Source organism: Lissotriton helveticus, chromosome 1_1, assembly GCF_964261635.1.
Source record: "Lissotriton helveticus chromosome 1_1, aLisHel1.1, whole genome shotgun sequence".
Classification (NCBI taxonomy): Eukaryota; Metazoa; Chordata; class Amphibia; order Caudata; family Salamandridae; genus Lissotriton; species Lissotriton helveticus.
The window spans coordinates 329,002,503-329,026,353 of NC_136057.1; the positions used below are offsets into that span (position 1 = coordinate 329,002,503).

The 23,851-nt window shown below is 47.7% G+C and overlaps 1 protein-coding gene across 14 annotated transcripts in view; it reads left to right on the plus strand.

The window, feature by feature from the left end:
- Positions 1 to 23,851, plus strand: part of LOC144804990 (V-type proton ATPase 116 kDa subunit a 4-like) — a 6,844,636-nt gene that overhangs the window by 461,636 nt on the left and 6,359,149 nt on the right. For all 14 annotated transcript variants that reach the window (XM_078671938.1, XM_078672103.1, XM_078672267.1 and 11 more), the window contains one exon: positions 2,553 to 2,650. In XM_078671938.1, the coding sequence (XP_078528064.1) occupies positions 2,553 to 2,650 (98 nt within the window). The remainder of the gene's footprint in view (positions 1 to 2,552; positions 2,651 to 23,851) is intronic.

Genomic DNA, 23,851 nt, shown 5'->3' on the forward strand with positions numbered 1-23,851 from the left:
GAGCAACGTCCTGTTTGCATCCTCTGCACTGTGGGCCTCCATTTTCTGTTTGCTGGTGAGGATTCCCTGTGACTCCTTGTGCTTGCTGCCTGAGGGTCCTTGAGGGGGCTCCAATTATTCTGCTGGCTCTCCTGTGTGCTGAGGACTGGCCCTGACTCACCCTTAGTGTGTTAGTCCCACCAAACTGTTCTGTAAAGTCTTCATCCCACAGCCACCAAGCATTCAACCTCCACAACCCATGTCAATAACCCAAATCAAAAATATTCAGAGTCCAGGCTGAGGCCCATCTCTTGGGGCCTGGTCCAGCCTAGATGGGCAGTCATCACTGGGCTCCTTCCCGGCCAGGTAGCGGTGCTGTGGACCATTCAGGAGAAGTCCCACTGCAGATCTACCCCATGGCCCCTGTTGTCAGGATCCGCATCGGAATACAGGAAAGAAGAGCATATACATCAGTTGTATCACTTTCAGCTTTTGCTTTACCACCTGGAAAGACAATCAAATCTGCTGTACATAGATTATATAAACCAGGTGGATACTGGGTTGTGGTGTGCCAATGGCAAGCTGTGGTTCCAGCCAAGACTTCCTCAAATGTATGTCCCTGTCGACCTAATTGAGAAAGCAAACTTTTATAGGTCCAGGAGGGGGCCTGCCTGCCAGGGACCTGTGGGCACTCTCTATTATGAAAGAATTTCACAATTATTCGGGCTTTATCCACAATGTGATCCAATTGGCCAAGAACCCCTCCACATCCACAGGGATACCCACGAAGCAGAGATTGCTACTGCTCATCGGCTCTCTTTCCTGTGTTACAGGCTGCTTGTTGTGTCCTTCACAGCCTATGTTAGACGTCAGTGTTTTGATTGTGCCCTCTGTTGTCAAGATCCTTGTCACAGGATCTCTTACTTCTATTTTATTCACATCTTGCCGCAGGTGTCCCATCTCAACACACACGCCACTGATCTGCATCTCAAGAGGCTTACGTGAGTTGCATATGGTTTGAAAGATATGTTCTGGAGTGATCTGGGTTGTGGAAGTTTCTCCAGACTCCGTCAGGTTATCGACCCTCTGATCCCCAGATGCCAATTTGGTGCATTTATCAAACTTATTATGATGCATAGTCACCACAGCCTGTGGTCTCCACGTAATTCCAATTTGATAGCCAGTATCAAGAAAGAGAAGTTAAACAAGATCCTTCACATGTCAATGTGCCTAAAGGATTATTCTAAGTGTAGCACTAAGTTGGACATTACTTAGTGTCTCCTTGTTGCACTCCGGTTTAGGTTATAGTAACCTTTCTCAATTTCAAAATAAAAGTCCACAATTTTTTGTAGTTTCTTCTTGTCAAATGAATTTCTTTTTATTGCGTAATCAAAACACCGTCATGATGAACTCTCCTAGATTCATATGTATCATAGGTGGTTGAATCTTGGTATCACAAATATATGACATGCCATGTCAATCATCCCTTTGCATTTCGGGTCTTGAACCCTTCATCAGGGGGCTTCATTTCTTCTGCGATGCCAAGTAAACAATTTAAATCATGTCTTTTAGGAGGAGAGTACGGCGAGCAAGGTTTACGTGGCCATATTCCGACTCGAAATCGAAAAGTGTCTTTCAATTTCGAGTCGGAATATGGCCGCGCAAACCTTGCTCGCCGTACAAGCCTATATGAAAAGCTGACAGTTTCCGTGCTCAGTGCAATGTTTCGTTTTCATAAATTAAAATAGAGCCCTTAGTGTAAAAGGTACTATTGCTCTTCATAGGAACTCAATTCGCATGACAGTTTTTGTCATTGTATTTCTTTCCCTGGGGAAGGTCCCCATGTACCGGAATGCATTGGTGACAGGATAAATTATGCAAAAATGACATTTTTGGGAGATGCTATTTCCCACATAGCTTGAATCATTTCGTCATGGATTTTGCATAAATGTGATTCTTTGTACCTGTGGTACATAAAAAGCTGAGAACACAATCAAAAGGATTGTAGTTGTGAATTATTCTAATTGGTTAAATAAAAAGCTGGCGCCTTGTTTGATGCTGTGAATGTATCCGGGTCTCTATATTATTTGATGTCTAGATCAGTGGTAATATACAGGAAGTCTGCAAACAAATGTACATCTTTTCAACTTAATTGAAATACTCAAGAGTATTTTAAGAGGGTCACTTACACTTATCTCAGTCAATCAGTTCACCAAGTGCTAGAAAGGTTGTTAAGCCTTCGATAATATTACACCTCTGTCATTAGCAGGTAATTCAAAATATAGTTTTGAGAGAATCTGCATATTTGTTACCTAGTTTATACAGTTTATTTTGGTGTTTGGACAGTAACTGTTATGATATTTTCACCTATTAAAGTTTTGGTTATAAATGGAGAAACCCTTCATTAACTGACTTGAGTGGGCCGTATTTTATAAATTACATTCACTGTGTGAAACTATTCTATCAGTACATTGTTTCCCAAAACACTGGCAACGTGAACTGCATGAAAATGTTTTTTATCATCATGAAAATGTTATTCTATCTTACATCTAACAGCCTCTTCATCCTTCTAGGCCTTGTGGAGAGTGAGATAACGAATCACAATATTGTAATCCCGGAACCAAGCATAATCCCGGCAACAGCTACACCTATGGAATTGACTGCTCTGCAGGTATAGTGCTACGTACCTTTTACCCGCCTCACATTTCCTCCTTCCTCGCTCCATTCGGATTTTCATTGCCAAAAAATGTACATGCACTTCTCTGGTATGGGATTTCCATGAAAGTCATAAGCAATGAATAGTCCCAACCGTGTGCGGGGAACCCTGAGCACGTTATCCAATATAAGTTCTTAAGTGATGAAGTTCGCCTTTCTTCGGGAAGGCCTTGAAAAGTCACTTAAGAAAGCCATAATGCAGCTTAGGGGTAGGCTACAGTGGTCAGACTTCTTCATCTTGGAATGGCGAAATAAGAGACTGTGAAGAATATATCTTTTTTGTAATGGCACATAAAAAGAACCTCCACAATCCCTTCTGCTATGAAAAGAAAGATATGAAGAAGTGCAGGGTCTTGTAGCTGCCATTATAAGTGAAGAAAAAGAAAGCTGTGCCTTTAAGAGCAGAAAGACCACCAATATCCCATCATGCTTAGCCAGAGGCAGTTACTTCAGTTTTTTCTTCCGGTTCCTTATGACAGGACCCTTGGTGTATTGAACTTAACCTTTTTAGGTTTTTTCTTTAAATTAAATCTCCAAACTTCACAGTTTTTTGCTTCATTCGAAGTCTTTTGTCCTCTAGGGAGCAAAGTATTTTTCCTATTCAAAAGGTCATCTCTTTTCGACAAATGTCCTAGATGTGGCAGAAAAGAAAGCTAAAACAGACCCACATTAGGTCTGCATTCTTTGTTTACCTTCCTCTCATTTTCCTGCCTCCTATGACAGTCTGTAAAACCTCTGTGTCTAGACCCACTCGAGCAACGTCTAGAGCCACTTTGCAACGGCAACCGACGCGAGACAGGTATCGACGTCGAGGGATATGACTCACCATCGACAAGAGGTAGAAAATCAACGTCGACAGTGAATAGTCAACGACACGATTGGTCGACATCGAGAAGCCGGTCTTCGTCAAGTGGGTTACGTCGACAGGGATCGACATCACGGAGCAGGTCATCGTCGTAGGCCAGGCGACGACCGAGATTGACGTCGAGGAGAGAAAAAGCCTCCAAGAGACGGAGAATATACTTCTCATCTGACTCTCATTCCGGCTTCTGGTACTTCCAACATTACCAGCACCAGTCCTGCCTGCTCCTGGGGTGCCTCAGATCACACCGGCTCCTAGGAGATCACATTCCAGGACAAGCCATTGATCTCGATATGGGCGCTCACGCTCCTCCATGAGATCATAACACTCACATCTCCACTCTTACCGCAGATCTAGATCACACTCAGATCACACTCACGCCGTCAGCACCATAGAGATACGTCTTAGTCTACTAGAGACTATTCTCCTACATTGTCGGATTCACCTTAATCTTGGTCCTCCCCGATTGATGACATCAATACCTTTCAGGAGGTCCTGGTTCGCGGTGCAACGAAACTAAACATACCTATGGAGACACCTACTCCATCAATGGCTATCATTTTTTAGACGCTCCACCAATGCACGGCCTCTAGACCATTGCTTCCGCTAGTGCCAGTCCTGCTTGACCCAGCCATGGAATTATTCCTAACGCCTGAGGTGGCAAAATCAGCACCATCAAGGCTCCAAAAGAAATACCAACCACCAAATCAGGATCCCCTGTTCTACGGGCTGACCCCCTCCGAATTCAGTGGTGATTCTAGCGGCACGAAAATCTCACGCCACCGCTCCATCTCCTTCTTCTCCCCCTGATAAGGAGAGCAAAAAGATGGATTTGTCAGGACGCAAGATCTGCAGCACGCCTGCTACTTCCATGAAAGCTGCCAGTGCCACAGCCCTCTTAGGACGGTACAACCGTGCCTTGTGGGATTCCATCCTTCACTTTGCGGACCACCTCCCCAAAGAACACCGGCAAGACATTTTAGAAATTGTCTTGGAGGGGGCTATGGTCTCAACCCAAGTTATTAGCTCAGCAGCAGAATCTTTGCTACTAACTGCCTACAGCTACTGCCACAAGAGACTTAAGGTTTATACAAACATCAATTTATATGCTGCTAAAACCAACAAAATTGCACTTTAGGTATTTGAGTGTTAGACACTACCCACTTTAAACACTGTTGTATACCCTGTTAAAATACTGTATTTTATATATATTGTGTTTTAATTGGTACAAAACTGTATGTCAACTTATAAATTTTAATGGGAATGATATGTTTTAATTACTTTGATGATTCTGTGAATCGAATAAAGATGCTTACTTTCTGCCACAAAATCTCTCTACATCACCAGGTATGGCTGCATTTAACATCTCTAAAGCCAGATGCCCAGGTACGACTGCAAAATTGACTCTTTTCTGGCTCTACCCTCTTCGGCTGACACGCCAATGACGAAATGGCACGAATGAAAACAGAAAGGGATACTATAAACGCGGTAGGACTAGAGCAATCTAAAGAAAGACGACGTTCATTCCGCCATTACCACCAACGTTTCTCTGCACAGAAGGTTCAAACCCCTCAATGGCAGTCAGGCAGGTCGCAACAATATCAGCGGCCTTACCAGTCGCAGCGCAAACCACAGAGAGGTCGAAACTCCCAACAAACTAGCCAGGGAGGACGTCAACCTGCTGAAGCAAAACCCTAAATCCTCTCTTCCCCCTCTTCTGTTAACCACTCTGGTAAGGGGAAGCATTGTACATTATCTGGCAGAGTGCTAAAACATTACAACAGTCGCCTGGGCCTTAAGTATTGTCAAACATGGCTATCATCTCAGATTCACTGCCGCGCCTCAAGATCTTACAGGAAGAAGTCATTACTCTGTGCCTCAAGAAAGAAGTAGAACCAGTCCTTCGAAAGCAACGAGGTCAAGGTATCTACTCCAGATACTTCCTATTCTTAAAGAAAGGCAGACACAAGTTCAGGCCGATTCTCGACCTTCACATTGCAAACAAGTGGATCTGGAGGGAAACATTCAGGATGCTGGTCTTACACCAAATTAACTCTCAATGTCAAAGGGGAGACTGGCTTTGTTCGATAGATCTACACAACGCCTTTTTTCATATTCCGATCACAAAGTCCCATTAGAAGTTCCCCAGGTTCGTCGTGGGCAGAACCACTACCAATACGTGGTTCTCCCATTCTGCCTCAAGTCAGCTCCCAGGACTTTCCCCAAATGCATGGCAGTGGTGGCAGCGCACCTTCTGAAACAAAAAATCTTTGTATATCCCTAGCCGGATGATTGGCTGATCAAAGCATCCACATTCACAGAAGCCCAAGAGCATTTCCTACGGATGTGTGATCTGCTTTATCGCTTGTGTCTACATGACAGTGTCCAAAAGTTCACGTCATCTCCAGTTCAGACTCTACATTTACTTCGAAGCTGCCATTGATATGTTGCAGGAAAATGTGTTTCCTTCGGAGGAACAATGGTTATCTATTCTCTGAAAATGTCTCAATCTTAAGGGGATAACCCAACCGTCAGTTTGCATAGTCTCCTCTCTCCTTGGCCCGATGGCCTCCTGCTTATTCCTGACTCCCAATGCTTGCCTCCACATGCATCTTCTCCAGGAGTGCTTGGAGGACCAGTGGAACCAGTTGTCAGGGAGCTGGGAGGACAAGATCACCCTCTCAATTCATGCGGTGAAATCTCTCCAGTGGTGGTGTTCCCAGAAGACCCTCCTGAGCGGAATGCCTTTCCACCAACTTCCACCATCACAGACTTTGGTCACAGACGCTTCACTGCTTGTTTGGGGAGCCCACATGGATCTCTTACAGATACCGGGGCTATGGTCCTCGAGAGAACAGATGCATCATATCAACCTTCTAGAACTCCTAGCAGTACACCTGGCACTCAAGGTGTTTCATCCTTCATTAACGACCAACAACCTGCTTGTTCAAATGGTTAATACAACCACCATGTACTACCTGAACAAGCAGGGGGGAATGAGTATCAGATCCTTGTCACAAGAAGCCCAATCGATTTGGCACTGGTTCATCACCCGGAATCTAATGCTGGTAGCTGCTCATCTTCCAGGAGAACAAAATATCCACGCATTAGTGCTCGGCAGGGTTCTCGACGAAAACCACGAGTGGGTACTGAACGAAGAAGTTGCGCAAAGTATCTTCAGTTTGTGAGGCACTCCTGCTGTAGATCTGTTCGCCACATAGGAAAACAAAAAATGCCACGACTTCGCCTCCAGATTTTACTATCCAAGGTCTCTAGGGAATGCCCTTTGGATAGACTGGTCGAACAAATTTCTTTACGATTTTCCTCCAATACCATTCATTCCGACAGTCCTACAGAAACTGGCGTCCATTATTTATTTATTGTATTTATAGAGCGCGCTATCACCTCAAGAGGCATCCTGGCGCTGGCAGTCACAAAGCAAGGAGAAAAAAGGCAGTTGAAGCGGTTTGAGAATTAGGGCAAGCGTGGAAAGAGCCAAGTTTTTAGCTGCCTTCTGAAGGCAGGCAGATGATCAATCTGCCTGAGTTCCATGGGCAGAGAGTTCCACAGCTTAGCCGCAGCCACACTAAATGTTCTGCCTCCAGCTCTAGATCTTTTGAACCTGGGAACAGCCACCACCCTGGCCAGGGAGGAGCGCAGATTACGGGCTGGAACATACCATGAAAACACCCGTTGAAAGCAGGCCGAACCCAGCCCATGAAGGGCTTTGAAGGTCAGACACAAGGACTTAAGGTCACCCTCTCCCTCACTGGGAGCCAATGTATCTGTGCCAAGGCCGTAGCAGAAGAAGATCTCGACGACCACCCTAAGGCTAATTTGGCAGCTGCAGACTGAAGTCTCTGAAGCCTATCTAAAAGATAGCTCTGGGACTCCAACAGAAGGGCGTTGCAGTAATCTACCCTGCTTAACACAGTGCAACGTACCACCTCTATCCGTGCCGTCGGTGGTAGCAGGGGCAGGATTTTTCTCAGAGGGCGAATGATTGCCATACAGCTAGCTACCACCTTAGAGACCTGCGCCTCCAAGGAGAGATCACTATTGAACATGACCCCCAGGTTCCGAACTACCCTCACCGGCTGGACCAATGTGGTGAAATCAATTGGCCAGAGATTGTCAGGTAAGGGAGGACTTATCCTAGGCCGCGGGCAATAAAGCACCTTGGTCTTCCCGGAGTTAAATTGCATCGAATTGGCTTTAAGCCATTCTGCCATGGCTCGCATACAGCTGTGAAATTCCTCTAAGGAGGTAGAATCATTCCCCTCCAAGGACAGAATCAGCTGTGTGTCATCAGCATATTTGACAATTTCGATCTTAAAATGTTTGATGACCGCTATTAAGGGCTTCATGTAGATGTTAAAAAGAACTTGACTAACTGCCGAGCCCTGTGGAACGCCATGCCAGACAGTGGAGAAGGCCGATTGAAAAGGCGAAAGGGATACCGCCTGTTCTCTGCCTTGAAGAAAAGACTCACACCATCGTAGGGCATTCCCCACAACTCCAACATCTCTCAGCCTGCCCAGTAGAATATCATGGTCCACCGTGTCGAAGGCGGCAGACAGGTCAAGCAGGATCAAAACCCCTGCCTGCCCCCTGTCTGCTCGCCAACGAAGCTCGTCCAGTACGGTCACCAGGGCCGTCTCGGTGCCATGAGCTGGACGAAAGCCAAATTGCGCTTCGTCCAAGAGCTTATGCTGTTCGAGATGTTTAGAGAGGGTACCTGCCACCACCCGCTCTACAATCTTAGCTGAATAGGGAAGAAGCGAGATCGGCCTAAAGTTCTTAAGAGAGTCCGGATCAAGGGAAGGTTTTTTTAGTAAAGGGGTCACTATAGCTTGTTTCCATTGTGATGGGACCCTGCCCGTGGCAAGAGACTGGTTACAGACCCGCCTGAGCGTCGGGAAGAGCTCCGGCTCATACTCCTTCCAGATTTTTAGTGGGAGCGGGTCCAACGGGGACCCAGATGTTATACCAAGAGCCACTTCCCTAAACTCTTCCGCTGATAACTGAACAAATTCTGCAAGGGGCTCGACTTCTCCCAATGCAGACGAGGTGTCGGGCGTCAGTAGGCTACCACCGTCAGTTGTTACCAGAGGTGTTAGAGGCCTCACTCCCAAGTCATCAATAATCAATTTGATTTTATCCTGAAAGAACCTAGCTAGGTTCTCACAGAGCTCCTGCGAAGGGGGGAAATCATTCTTCACACACTCTGGACTGATAAGCTTATTCAGGATATTGAAGATACTACGGGAGCTGTTTGGGGCCTCAAGGATCAGCCTCGAAAAATGATCCACCTTAGCTCTGTGAATCTCCTTCTTATATTCCCCTCGGTTAATTTTCCAATTCAGCTTATCCCTATCCAAGTATCCATGCCTCCACTTTCTCTCTGCCTGTCTACATTCCTGCCGTAGTTTTTTGAGGCTGTCTGTAAACCACACTGCAGAGGGTCTGCCCCTGCTCACATGATGTTTAAAAGGAGCAGAGGTATCCAATACTGCAGTGATCTTTGCGCAGAGAGCCGCATAATTCACCTCTTCCTGTAAGGCAAGAGAGTATCCTTCCTCAACCATAAATGTCGGTGATAAATCTTTCTTCCGCGCAAGGGCCTTCCAGTCCCTACTCACATATTCCCTTACTTGGCCGGCCGGCTCTGCTATAAACATATATGACTTTATACAAAACTTAATCAAGGAGTGATCCGTCCAGGCCATAGGTAACACGTCCCCAACAGTGAGAAGATTGATCTCAGAGAAGATTAAATCCAACCGGTGACCTCCTATATGAGTGGCTTGTAAAATCCGCTGAGAGAGGCCGAGGGCCTCACAAGAGTGGATTAAGTTAAAAAAACCTGTATTCAAGGTACCATTCAGCCATAGATTAAAATCCCCCAGAACCATCAAATGCGGGTGAATAACAGCCAAATTTGAGAATAATTCAAGCAGCGCCTGCTGCTGGGCCAGCGTAAAGACTCCCGGAGGCCTGTAGCAGATAATACCCGTCACGGCAGGTCTCTGCGAAATCTTCATGGAAAAACCAAATACCTCACAGCCATTACACTCTTCCAAATTAATGACGTTCAATCTAATAGTATCTTTAAAAATCACACCCACCCCGCCCCCTCTCCCACTCATCCTAGGCTTATGACACATTTTAAACCCCAATGGACAAGTAAACCCGGCATCAACATCACAGCCGGGTGCCATCCAGGTTTCGGTCATGCATAAGAAGTCTAACTCGTGGGTCTCCAGCAACAATTGAATGTCCACACAGTGTTTAGGAAGGGACCTCACATTCAAGAGTCCCCCGACTAAGGAGTCACCCTTTAGAATGTCTACTAATGGGGAGGCCGTATTGGACAACAGTAGTGACCCTATGCCACGACCCTTCTTACCAATATTGATAAGTTCCTCGCTGGAATACCTTAGTAGATTACCCTCAGCACCCGGCACCCGTCCTGGCCAAATAGGAGCAGGCTCCCCGGCGCTGGGCGCGTCCTTGGCGCGGACGGACGCAGACGGGCTTGTCTTTGGCGCGCGTCCGCTGCGCGCTCGCTCCAGCGTCGGCTTTTGTGCCCCCGTGAGTGCCTGAAACTAGACCGCCACTCTGCAGATCAAAAACAACTTCCAAGATGGCGGGTCCGCTCGCACGGACGGACCCCCCACACAAGGAAGAAGCAGAGTGAGCCGCGGCAGTTCCAGACCCCTTCTGCCCTAGGGTAAGTTCCAGCAATGCAGGAGATGTTTTGTAGCACGAATGGAAACTGTCATATACTGTATCACACAGCAGCTGACAACACACGATAATGCACCCCAAATGCGTGGCACACGCAAAGTTAAAACATAACGAAATCAATTATTTAAAAATAGTAAAGCCACAGCCGTAGCTTTCAACGAGGCTGCCTCCTGCCTACGAGCTGCCCGCATATGCTTGGCGCTCGCTCCAGCGTCGGCTTTTGTGCCCCCGTGAGTGCCTGAAACTAGACCGCCACTCTGCAGATCAAAAACAACTTCCAAGATGGCGGGTCCGCTCGCACGGACGGACCCCCCACACAAGGAAGAAGCAGAGTGAGCCGCGGCAGTTAAATGTAAATGTAAATGTGCTGGATTTGTAAAGCGCACAGCTGCCCGTGAGCGTCCCGGCGCTTGCTTAGGGAACCCGTCCTGGTATTCCCCTGTGAGAAACCCCGGCAGGGTGTCCACAAGGTGAAAGCCAGGCATCCCGCCGCGAGGGGCCGTAGTGGAGATTAAGCAAGCTATTGCCCAGAGTCGCAGAGTGTGACCCCGTGAGTTGAGTAGGCACCAGAGCGAGAATTGTCGAGTCCGTGGAATTTTTGAGCCCGAGACCCGCCGAGGCGGGGAATCGAACCCTGGTCCACGGTCGATCTCAGCTTACGGGTCTGCCAGACCCCTTCTGCCCTAGGGTAGGTTCCAGCAATGCAGGAGATGTTTTGTAGCACGAATGGAAACTGTCATATACTGTATCACACAGCAGCTGACAACACACGATAATGCACCCCAAATGCGTGGCACACGCAAAGTTAAAACGTAACGAAATCCACAACACCCCAAATGATACTCATCACCCTAGATGGCAGAGACAGCTGCGATTTCTGGACCTCCTTCAAAGGTTTATCTGTCCACATCTCAGACTGCCTTGCATAAAGGACCTTCTCACGAAGTTCAGAGGTCAACTACTACACCCCAGCCTTTCATCTTTGAGTTTGGCAGCATGGCTCCTGAGATAGTACAGTATGGTAATCTAAACCTGTCTCAGGACTGTATGGAGATTTTAAAGAAAGCAAAGTGACCATCTAAACGAACAGCTTATGTTTATGTTTATGTTTTTGTGATTTGTATTGCGCGCAAATACCCGGAAGTGTCTCTGCGAATGTGTTTCCCAGGACAAAGCACGCTGAAAGAATCACTGATCAAATAACCATGTCTTGAGCAGTCTACGAAAGCTGGTGAGAGTGGGACTGCGTCTGATGGACAAAGGAAGCGAGTTCCAAAGTTTGGGGCTGCCACTAGGAAACGTCTGTCTCCCCAAGTGGAGGTTCTAGTACGGGGAATTGAAAGAAGACATGAAGAGGTAGATCTGCTGGGGGCGTAGATGTGAAATGCATTCCTCAAAAACTGTGGTCCTACATTGTGCATTGCATTGTAGGTGATGCAGAGCGCTTTTGAATTTAATTCTATTTCCGACCCTTAGCCAGTGCAATTGACGTATGGCCGCTGAGGTTGGTTGGCGTTTGGGGATGCTTAGCAGAACTCTCGCTGCCGCATTCTGAATCGGTTGTAGTTTGTGGAGCACCTGTTACTGAGCATTCAGGAACAGGGCATTACCATAATCCAGCTTAGAAAATACAAGAGTGGATATCAGCGTTTTTCCTGCAGATGGAGGAAGGTATGTAAGTATTTTCTTGATTTTCCTTAACATGTGAAAAGAGGCGGATACCACTGAATTCACATGTTGTTTAAACCGCAACATGTCATCGAACATGATCCCGAGGTTTCTGACCTTAGTGACTGGCACTGGTGGAAGGCCTATTTCACTTGGCCACCAGATGGGAGACCATTTTGGCAGAAGGTTTCCAAAGGTCATGACCTCGGTTTTGTCCGAGTTTAACTTTAAACAATTACTCGCCATCCAGGAACCGATGGCGAGCATCCCCTCCTGAAATCTAGTTGCCACTGCTGACCCGTCCCTATGCACCGCCACCACCAGCTGGGTGTCGTCCGCATAGGTGGTTAGGCTCAGTCCGTGTTGTTTAATCACCCTTGCCAAGTCCGACACATATATATTGAATAGTGTCGGACTTAGCGATGATCCCTGGGGCACTCGCACGGGAGGGTGAAGGTGAGCGAGTAATATTCACCCAGTTTCACAGATTGCGATATGCTTTTAAATGGTAGTTATTTTGTATGTGGTGCTTTTCCAAACAATTTGATCCCACGTCCTGCCAGGGAGACGTAATTCCTTGAAGGGTTAAAGAAGGTTTTCCCTCCCATTAGATGCCCTTCTCCTCCATGGGAGCTGAATGTAGTAAAGTGGTCTCAGATTTCCACGTAAACCAAACTATTGCTTTACCCACGTTCTTTCCAAACCCTTCATCTCCAGCGGAGGGGGCTCTCCATTCGCTGGATGTTAAAAGGGTGGTAAAATTCTATTTGGACAAGACCAAGGCATTTCATAATTCACAACAGTTGTTTATCAATTATGGCCCAGTCCGCACAAGTTTAGCTACTTCGAAACAGTCAATCTCTAGGTGGATTGTCTCTTGCATTCTCTGCTGCTACCAACTAGCTAACAAATCTCTTTCTGGTAGGCTCAAAGCTCACTCTACCAGAAGCACAGCAGCTACTACTGCGCTAATGAGCAATATTCCTTTAGCGTATATTTGCAAAGCAGCTACATGGAGGCCAGTCCATACCTTCACTAGGCATTACTGCCTGGAAACAAAGCTAGAGCTGATGCGCAAGTAGGATAGGCATCCCTCAGAAACCTATCCTCCTAAGTGGGTAAATTTCTGGTAGGTTTCGCCTTAGGGGGGGATGAGCTTGCTATTCTGTTCACCACTTATGACTATACATGGAAATCCCCTACGAGAGAAGGTATAGTTTCTTACCTGTAATTCTAGTTCTCCCGTCGGTGTATTTCTATGATAGTCATAAGCAGCCCTCCCTCCTCCCTGGTGGAATGTACGAATAATCTCATGCTCCGTTATTATCATTGCAATGTAGCCTTCAAAAAGAACAGCTGTAACTGCCTCTGGTGAAGCATGATGGGATATTGGTGGTCTATCTGCTCTTAAAGGCACAGCTTTCTTTGTCTTCACTTATAATGGCATCCTATGGGCTACATGGCCCTGCACCTCTTCATATCTGTCTTTTCATAGTAAAAGGATTTGTGAAGGTTCTTTTTCTCTTCGAGGGGATCCTCATCAATAGTCAAAAGCACAGAATATTCCCGCCCATGTGCGGGGACCCCAGAAATAATAAAAAATATAGTCAGTCTAACACCTCCGTGTCTTAGCGGCGGTATTAGACTGACGCTGGTTTGCTCTTCCTCTGGAGGAACGCAGGCCCTGGTATTGTGACCTTTGCTGGCCCTGCTGATCCAGATTTTTCTGCCAATGAGGGGTTTGAACCCTCTGTTAGGAGGATCACCGATTGTAAGGACTGAAGTGTCTTCGGAACTCTTTCTTCTTTTCTAGACCCACGGCCTTTAGTGTGTCTAGCACAGTCTTCTTCTGGGACATTTCCTCATCTGTGTGTGTACCAAATAAAGATGGGCTGGAGAAGGGAAGATTGAGGATCCGAGACTGGGCATCTGGTTTAAGCACTGTGAGACGAAGCCAGGAGGCTCTCCTATCGCACACTCAATGGGCATAGGCATGAGCTGAAAGAGTAGCTCCATCAGCTGCGGCGCTGTTAACTTGGTTTACCACCAAGCTGCCTTCTTGCAAGATTGTTTAGCCCCTCTGGAAAGTATGTCCTGGAAAGTGCCAACGTCATCCACCGGAGAAACCCTCGACGTTGGGCTGTCAGTAAGAGTCGGTGAGTAGTCTCTATGTGACGAGTTTGTGGAAGAGGAGGAAGGTGTTGGAGATCTGTGCCTTCTCCTCCTGCTTCTGGATCTGGACCGCCTTCCCTGACAGTGTGCAGGGGTGCGACTGCGATCCCTGCCTCTTGATGGAGTACGATCTCTATCCACAGCCTGCACCAGCCGAGCCAACGGAGAGGGGGCTTGAGTAGTGGTGTGCCCTTGTTGCTGGAGTTGTGGCCCAGTGATGCAAAGGCCGGTTCCATATCAGTGATAGATGGATAGAAGGCAGTCTTTGCCCTTCTCGCCTCTCAGGAGAATATGGAGGAGTAGATTTATTGCCCTCTATCTGTACAGGCCTGTCTGCTGAATCTGGATGTCCCATGGACACTTGACTGCTAGATGTCGAGATCACGACCTCTGTAGATCTGAACGTTGAAAATCTGTGAGAGCTGCGAGAACCTGTTCTCGACGTCGGTAACGGTAATGTGGACAGACTTACCGGACGTGAGGCCCCTTTGGACTGGTGCCTCAACATCGATCTTGAACATCCCCTCTAGACAGACTGCCTTCTCGACGCCGACCGTCATCTCAGCAACGGTGACGCTTGCCTCTAGGTCGACCTTCTCCTCTTCGAAGAAGGACTCACTCTTAAAGTCGACTGGTGCCTCGACGTCGAGCACCTGCCTGACGCCGACGGAGTACCTTGCCTCGACGTTAACCGCCCCTGCTCTGAAGACCGGTGTCTCGGTGTCGACCTGCGGTGAGCTGAGATCGATGGAGACTTCTGTTATGAAGTCTGGAATTAAGTCTTGTGTCTAGATGTCGAAGATCTCTGCACGGATCTCGACAGAGACTTCTGCCTCAACATCGATGACGGATTCTTGCGCCTCAACGTCGAAGATCTTTGTATTGACCTCGCCGGAGACTTCTGCCTCGATGTCGATCGCCATTGAGGTGGCGACGACGGAGTGATTTGTCTCGACGTCCAACGCCTAGCCAGCATCGACAGAGATTTGCTCCTCAGCGTTGATCATCTGCTGGTTGATGACAACGTAGGGCCCTTTACCTTTGTCGACGTTGAGAGCGTTGTCTTGGATTTCTTAGAAGAGTGATGCGCCTGCAACACAGTAATCTTCAATGACGACTGCTTCACCGTCGGTAGCTTCGACACTGATCCTGACGCCGAAGGAGAACAGGTCGGGACCTTGCCTCTCGACTTCGACCATATTCTCTTTTTCTGGTGCCTCACTGGCAGACCTACCTCTTTCAAAGAGGCCATAAAGTCGAATTCTCTCCCTGTCCTTGATGGTTCTCCTTGACAACTTCTTGCAGTGATTACAGGTGGCAGAAGAGTGAGAATCAGGGATGCAGAGTATACACACAGAGTGTGTGTCTGATCTAGCATTCTTTTTGCCACAGGCACGGCAAAGATTAAATAAGTAAGGCATTTCTGACAGAAATAAACCTTCTCTGGAATACAAAAAAGGTTCATCCTTCACTCTAAGGCTAAAAAACGTTGAGTGAAAGCAAAAAATCCTTTATAAATTAGACACTTTTTGACAGAAAAGTCAAAAACGGGAGAGCTGTGAATTCAGAGTCCTGACTGAAGGAGCTGGAAAGAGCAAATGACCTAACTGTCACCCATGAAGCATGATGGGAAGCTAGGGGTCATGGCTGCCTTAAATGCACTGTGCCAGTTTTGGGTGAACATGCTTTTATTTTCTATGCTATTGGTTTACAATGCAAAAACAACAAGTGATGGACTGAATGTGGATCAATGTCACACACTCCCCCAGTCAAAAGATCTGGGCCCAAATCCATCGTTTTTTTGCACTCCACACCACCCTGGGTTAGACAATGGCGATATGCAAATCAGCTCTGACCCTGTTGCCCCATGGGAACAGTCCAGTCCGAACTACAAAAGCCATGTCCTTCCCAGAACGGAATCAAGCATCCGAGGACCGGACCGGTTTCGAGGTAACACCTCTCTTCAGCCCGGCTAGCTTGACTCCAAATGGTGTGGAGTGCCTGGGACCCACGTCTGGGCATCCCCAGCGCACTTAGGGCGGCAATTGCAAAAACAACAAGTGATGGACTGAATGTGGATCAATGTCACACACTCCCCCAGTCAAAAGATCTGGGCCCAAATCCATCGTTTTTTTGCACTCCACACCACCCTGGGTTAGACAATGGCGATATGCAAATCAGCTCTGACCCTGTTGCCCCATGGGAACAGTCCAGTCCGAACTACAAAAGCCATGTCCTTCCCAGAACGGAATCAAGCATCCGAGGACCGGACCGGTTTCGAGGTAACACCTCTCTTCAGCCCGGCTAGCTTGACTCCAAATGGTGTGGAGTGCCTGGGACCCACGTCTGGGCATCCCCAGCGCACTTAGGGCGGCAATTGCAAAAACAACAAGTGATGGACTGAATGTGGATCAATGTCACACACTCCCCCAGTCAAAAGATCTGGGCCCAAATCCATCGTTTTTTTGCACTCCACACCACCCTGGGTTAGACAATGGCGATATGCAAATCAGCTCTGACCCTGTTGCCCCATGGGAACAGTCCAGTCCGAACTACAAAAGCCATGTCCTTCCCAGAACGGAATCAAGCATCCGAGGACCGGACCGGTTTCGAGGTAACACCTCTCTTCAGCCCGGCTAGCTTGACTCCAAATGGTGTGGAGTGCCTGGGACCCACGTCTGGGCATCCCCAGCGCACTTAGGGCGGCAATTGCAAAAACAACAAGTGATGGACTGAATGTGGATCAATGTCACACACTCCCCCAGTCAAAAGATCTGGGCCCAAATCCATCGTTTTTTTGCACTCCACACCACCCTGGGTTAGACAATGGCGATATGCAAATCAGCTCTGACCCTGTTGCCCCATGGGAACAGTCCAGTCCGAACTACAAAAGCCATGTCCTTCCCAGAACGGAATCAAGCATCCGAGGACCGGACCGGTTTCGAGGTAACACCTCTCTTCAGCCCGGCTAGCTTGACTCCAAATGGTGTGGAGTGCCTGGGACCCACGTCTGGGCATCCCCAGCGCACTTAGGGCGGCAATTGCAAAAACAACAAGTGATGGACTGAATGTGGATCAATGTCACACACTCCCCCAGTCAAAAGATCTGGGCCCAAATCCATCGTTTTTTTGCACTCCACACCACCCTGGGTTAGACAATGGCGATATGCAAATCAGCTCTGACCCTGTTGCCCCATGGGAACAGTCCAGTCCGAACTACAAAAGCCATGTCCTTCCCAGAACAGAATCAAGCATCCGAGGACCGGACCGGTTTCGAGGTAACACCTCTCTTCAGCCCGGCTAGCTTGACTCCAAATGGTGTGGAGTGCCTGGGACCCACGTCTGGGCATCCCCAGCGCACTTAGGGCGGCAATTGCAAAAACAACAAGTGATGGACTGAATGTGGATCAATGTCACACACTCCCCCAGTCAAAAGATCTGGGCCCAAATCCATCGTTTTTTTGCACTCCACACCACCCTGGGTTAGACAATGGCGATATGCAAATCAGCTCTGACCCTGTTGCCCCATGGGAACAGTCCAGTCCGAACTACAAAAGCCATGTCCTTCCCAGAACGGAATCAAGCATCCGAGGACCGGACCGGTTTTGAGGTAACACCTCTCTTCAGCCCGGCTAGCTTGACTCCAAATGGTGTGGAGTGCCTGGGACCCACGTCTGGGCATCCCCAGCGCACTTAGGGCGGCAATTGCAAAAACAACAAGTGATGGATGCTTGATTCCGTTCTGGGAAGGACATGGCTTTTGTAGTTCGGACTGGACTGTTCCCATGGGGCAACAGGGTCAGAGCTGATTTGCATATCGCCATTGTCTAACCCAGGGTGGTGTGGAGTGCAAAAAAACGATGGATTTGGGCCCAGATCTTTTGACTGGGGGATTGTGTGACATTGATCCACATTCAGTCCATCACTTGTTGTTTTTGCAATTGCCGCCCTAAGTGCGCTGGGGATGCCCAGACGTGGGTCCCAGGCACTCCACACCACTTGGAGTCAAGCTAGCCGGGCTGAAGAGAGGTGTTACCTCGAAACCGGTCCGGTCCTCGGATGCTTGATTCCGTTCTGGGAAGGACATGGCTTTTGTAGTTCGGACTGGACTGTTCCCATGGGGCAACAGGGTCAGAGCTGATTTGCATATCGCCATTGTCTAACCCAGGGTGGTGTGGAGTGCAAAAAAACGATGGATTTGGGCCCAGATCTTTTGACTGGGGGAGTGTGTGATATTGATCCACATTCAGTCCATCACTTGTTGTTTTTGCAATTGCCGCCCTAAGTGCGCTGGGGATGCCCAGACGTGGGTCCCAGGCACTCCACACCACTTGGAGTCAAGCTAGCCGGGCTGAAGAGAGGTGTTACCTCGAAACCGGTCCGGTCCTCGGATGCTTGATTCCGTTCTGGGAAGGACATGGCTTTTGTAGTTCGGACTGGACTGTTCCCATGGGGCAACAGGGTCAGAGCTGATTTGCATATCGCCATTGTCTAACCCAGGGTGGTGTGGAGTGCAAAAAAACGATGGATTTGGGCCCAGATCTTTTGACTGGGGGAGTGTGTGACATTGATCCACATTCAGTCCATCACTTGTTGTTTTTGCAATTGCCGCCCTAAGTGCGCTGGGGATGCCCAGACGTGGGTCCCAGGCACTCCACACTACTTGGAGTCAAGCTAGCCGGGCTGAAGAGAGGTGTTACCTCGAAACCGGTCCGGTCCTCGGATGCTTGATTCCGTTCTGGGAAGGACATGGCTTTTGTAGTTCGGACTGGACTGTTCCCATGGGGCAACAGGGTCAGAGCTGATTTGCATATCGCCATTGTCTAACCCAGGGTGGTGTGGAGTGCAAAAAAACGATGGATTTGGGCCCAGATCTTTTGACTGGGGGAGTGTGTGACATTGATCCACATTCAGTCCATCACTTGTTGTTTTTGCAATTGCCGCCCTAAGTGCGCTGGGGATGCCCAGACGTGGGTCCCAGGCACTCCACACCATTTGGAGTCAAGCTAGCCGGGCTGAAGAGAGGTGTTACCTCGAAACCGGTCCGGTCCTCGGATGCTTGATTCCGTTCTGGGAAGGACATGGCTTTTGTAGTTCGGACTGGACTGTTCCCATGGGGCAACAGGTTCAGAGCTGATTTGCATATCGCCATTGTCTAACCCAGGGTGGTGTGGAGTGCAAAAAAACGATGGATTTGGGCCCAGATCTTTTGACTGGGGGAGTGTGTGACATTGATCCACATTCAGTCCATCACTTGTTGTTTTTGCAATTGCCGCCCTAAGTGCGCTGGGGATGCCCAGACGTGGGTCCCAGGCACTCCACACTACTTGGAGTCAAGCTAGCCGGGCTGAAGAGAGGTGTTACCTCGAAACCGGTCCGGTCCTCGGATGCTTGATTCCGTTCTGGGAAGGACATGGCTTTTGTAGTTCGGACTGGACTGTTCCCATGGGGCAACAGGGTCAGAGCTGATTTGTATATCGCCATTGTCTAACCCAGGGTGGTGTGGAGTGCAAAAAAACGATGGATTTGGGCCCAGATCTTTTGACTGGGGGAGTGTGTGACATTGATCCACATTCAGTCCATCACTTGTTGTTTTTGCAATTGCCGCCCTAAGTGCGCTGGGGATGCCCAGACGTGGGTCCCAGGCACTCCACACCACTTGGAGTCAAGCTAGCCGGGCTGAAGAGAGGTGTTACCTCGAAACCGGTCCGGTCCTCGGATGCTTGATTCCGTTCTGGGAAGGACATGGCTTTTGTAGTTCGGACTGGACTGTTCCCATGGGGCAACAGGGTCAGAGCTGATTTGCATATCGCCATTGTCTAACCCAGGGTGGTGTGGAGTGCAAAAAAACGATGGATTTGGGCCCAGATCTTTTGACTGGGGGAGTGTGTGACATTGATCCACATTCAGTCCATCACTTGTTGTTTTTGCAATTGGTTTACAATGCAGCCTGTAGGCTAACAATGTCTGCTTTTTTTGCAGTTTGTTTATGAGGTTTACTCATTAAAAACAGAGTTCAAGTGCTACTTGCCCTCCTGTGTTTTTATACATGTACTATGTGTTTGCAAAAGCAGTTTATTTGTTATAACATTGTTTAGCCTCCTAGATGGGGGCTGCATTGGTATGAGGAAAAATGGTATATGTATATATATATATATATATAGAGAGAGAGAGAGAGAGCTGTATATATATATATAGGTTTTTCATATATAATTTTTATTATGTTCGGGGTCCCGCACATAAGCGGGAATATTCAGTGCTTATGACTTTGATGAGGATACCCCTGAAAGAGAGCTAGGATTACAGGTAAGTAACTTATCCTTCTGTGCCATTACAATATATATATATATATTCTGAGAGCATATGTAATCACAGTCTCTTATTTGCCATTCCAAGATGAAGAACTCTGACCACTGTAGCCTACCCCTAGGCTGCATTTTGACTTTCTTAAGTGACTTTTCAAGGCCTTCCTGAAAAAAGGCAAACTTCATCACCTTAGAACATAGATTGGTGCTCTCGCTCCTCAATTTATTGGTAAGTACTTTGTACATCCCACAATTTGTACTCTTGTGTACCCCTGTAGGTCCCTAGTATATGCTACTGTGGTACCTTGTGCATTGGTACACCAAGGGTCTCCCATGAATTGAGCATGTATTACGCTACCCATAGGAGCCCCTGCAAACTGTGTCTGCTGGTCTGCCATTGCAGCCTGTGTGAAAGGGTGCATGCACCTTTCACTTCAGATATAAGGTTTGCCTTATATCCTGGTCACTGTACTTAAAAGCAAAGTCTCCCCTTAGATAGGCCTTGCAGCCCACAGGCAGGGTGCATGATTCTAAGTGTGAGGGTGCCCCTGCTCGAGCAGAGACACCCTAAACACCCAGGAGTCCATTCTTTGGCTTTGTAAGTGCGGGAAAGCCATTTTAAGATATTTACTGGGCACTGGCCAAGTTGAGATGTCCAACTACATAACGGCTGCACCGAACCCAGTAATGTTTGATGGCAAACATGTTGGAATAATGCAACTACTCTAATTCCAGTGTTAGATGCATGTTACCATATACAGGGGGTCTCCTTAAAGGACCCCTGTTAGATTTTGGGCTCTCTAGTTGGCACAGGTAGGTACTTGTGACAAATAGGGACCCTTGCCTCTAGTCAGGATAAGGGGATTACACTCCTAAAATACACTCCTAAAATAACGCCTGCTCACCCCCTTGGTAGCTTGGCACGAGCAGACAGGCTTATCTCAGAGGCAGTGTGTAAAGCATTTGTGACCACATACAGTAACCCAGGGACAACACCACACAGGTTTTATATAAAAAATAAGTATACTTTATATAGATTTACCACAAGACCATAAACGACAAAAATACACAATACTGTTACTTTAAGATGGTAGTTTTAGTTTAGTTCAGTTCAGTTCTTAAGATGCGACACTTTGCATTAATGTACCTTAGCTTGCGTTGCGCTTCCACGACAAGCAATGTCGCAGCAAGGGAAATGCGGCAAAGTTAAGATACAAAGAAATTAAGACATGAAGATATTCCAGATGTGGCCCGCTTCTCTGGGGATGCGAGAAGTTCTCGGGTCAATGCGTGGACTGCCGCGGCGACACCCTTGTTCAGAAGTGCGACGGCAACCGCTCCAACTGCGACACTTCTTCCACAATGTGTGAAGCTTCTGCACAATGCGACGTCTACAGAGGCAACATCCTTGTTCAGCAATGTGACGGCAGCAGCTCCGACGGTGGGGCGCTTCTCGGTGATGTGAGGCGCTTTCCTCGAGGCGGTGCAATGCAACAGTTCCAGCGGCGACACTCTTGTTCAGAAGTGTGACGGCAGGCCCAGCGACGGCGACACGCTTCTACCTCGTTGTGAGACTCTTCTCTCGATGTGATGCAGTGCGACAACTCCAGTGGTGACACCCTTGTTCAGAAGTGCGACGGTGACACGCTTCCTCTTCGTTGCGTCATGCTTCTCTCGATGCGGTGGATTGTGACAACTCCAGCGGCAACACCCTTGTTCAGAAGTGCGACTGCAGCAGCAGCGATGGCTTCATTCTCATAGAGTCACACTTCCAGCTCCTTGCGAGACGCAGTTCCTCAGAAGGCCCAAAACAGCAGCAGGCACTTACACAAGAAATTAGGGGAGCTGGGGGTTGAAGTCTGTTGTCCCTGAGACTTCAGCAGGAGGCAAGCTCTTTTTCAAGCCCTTGGATAGCCTTCACAAGTTGAAAGCAAAGTACACAAAGTTCCTTTCTCCTTCCTTTGGCAGTAAGGCAACCACTGTAGGCCAATCCCCCAAGCAGCACTTCAGCTTGCAAATAGTCTCTCCTCAGTTTCTTCAGGTCCCTCTCCTCAGTAAAGGTTTCTTCTTGTAGTCCAAAAGTGATCTAATTTCATGAGATCAGGGTCCCAGTATTTATACCCCCAAATCCTTTGTTCTCTGATGAGAGAGGGGCCTTTGCCCAGTCCAAACCAGTTCCTGGGCACTCTGTTTACCAGACTTCTCCTTTCCTTTCACAGTGCAGGGCAGAAACATCAGACGCCACACAGGAGGTGGAGCCAGCATTGTGGAAGGCAAGTACAGTCCTGGAGCACTTGGTTGACAGGACTCCTTTTCTTCTTTCAGTGTGCAGGGCAGAGACATCAGCCGCACCCCAGGAGGTGGAGCCAGCATTGCGGAAGGCAGGCACAGCCCTATTCAAGGTTCAGGTGCAACTCCTCCCTCCCATATAGATGCAGATCTCTCTATTCACCACTGGGTTGACTCGTCCTGTCTCTTGGAATCCCCCAGCCCTGTCACTCACAAAACCAGACAAAGGAGTACACAACCTAGCAGAGGCAGGCTTTGGATAGTTAGACAAGAAAATACCTACTTTCTAAAAGTGATATTTTCAATCACAGAATATTAAAATCAACTTCACTAAAAGAAATATTTTATTATTCTGAGTTCAGGCATACTAAACTCGAATTTCTACCATGTTCTCTGAGTCTGTTAGGATTATAAAATATAATAATCTAACAGCCCTTTCTGGCCTATGAAAACCAGGTAGCCTTGCAAATAGTGAAAAACCAAAATGGTTGTAATTCACAATTAGGACATGCCAGACACATCAGGGCTTGTCCTTCCTTATTCTTACAATGCACCCTGTCCTTAGGGCCTACCCTAGGGGTGACTGATATAAAGAAAAGGGAAGATTTAGGGACTGACAGTACCAGACTGCATGCAGGCTCTGCAATGGCAGACCTTAGACACATTTTACAAGGCTGCTTCTGTGGGTGGCACAACCAGTGCTGCAGGCCCGCCAACAGCATTTGGATTACAGGCCCTGGGCACACTCAGCACTATGAAAAATTGTTCCGTCATGGGCCATTAATCTTAAAATACTGGTAAACATCCCATATTTAATTTAGAAAAAAGGTGACAGATACATAACAATTTTTGGGAATTTTTATTTTCTTCAATGATCTGACTGTTTCTTTATTTTTAGTTTCTCAGTCTTTCTATGTTCTTCATTATATCTCAATTTATTTTAAGCATTTCATCACGAGTACAATTTATAAATATATACATAATTCATACAAAAAGGAGAGAAAATATAAAACAATAATACACAATAAATAACAATATACCTAAAGTGAAAACGTCCCTGGTAACATACACTCAATCAAAGATTACTACCACAATCATACCCATACTTCAT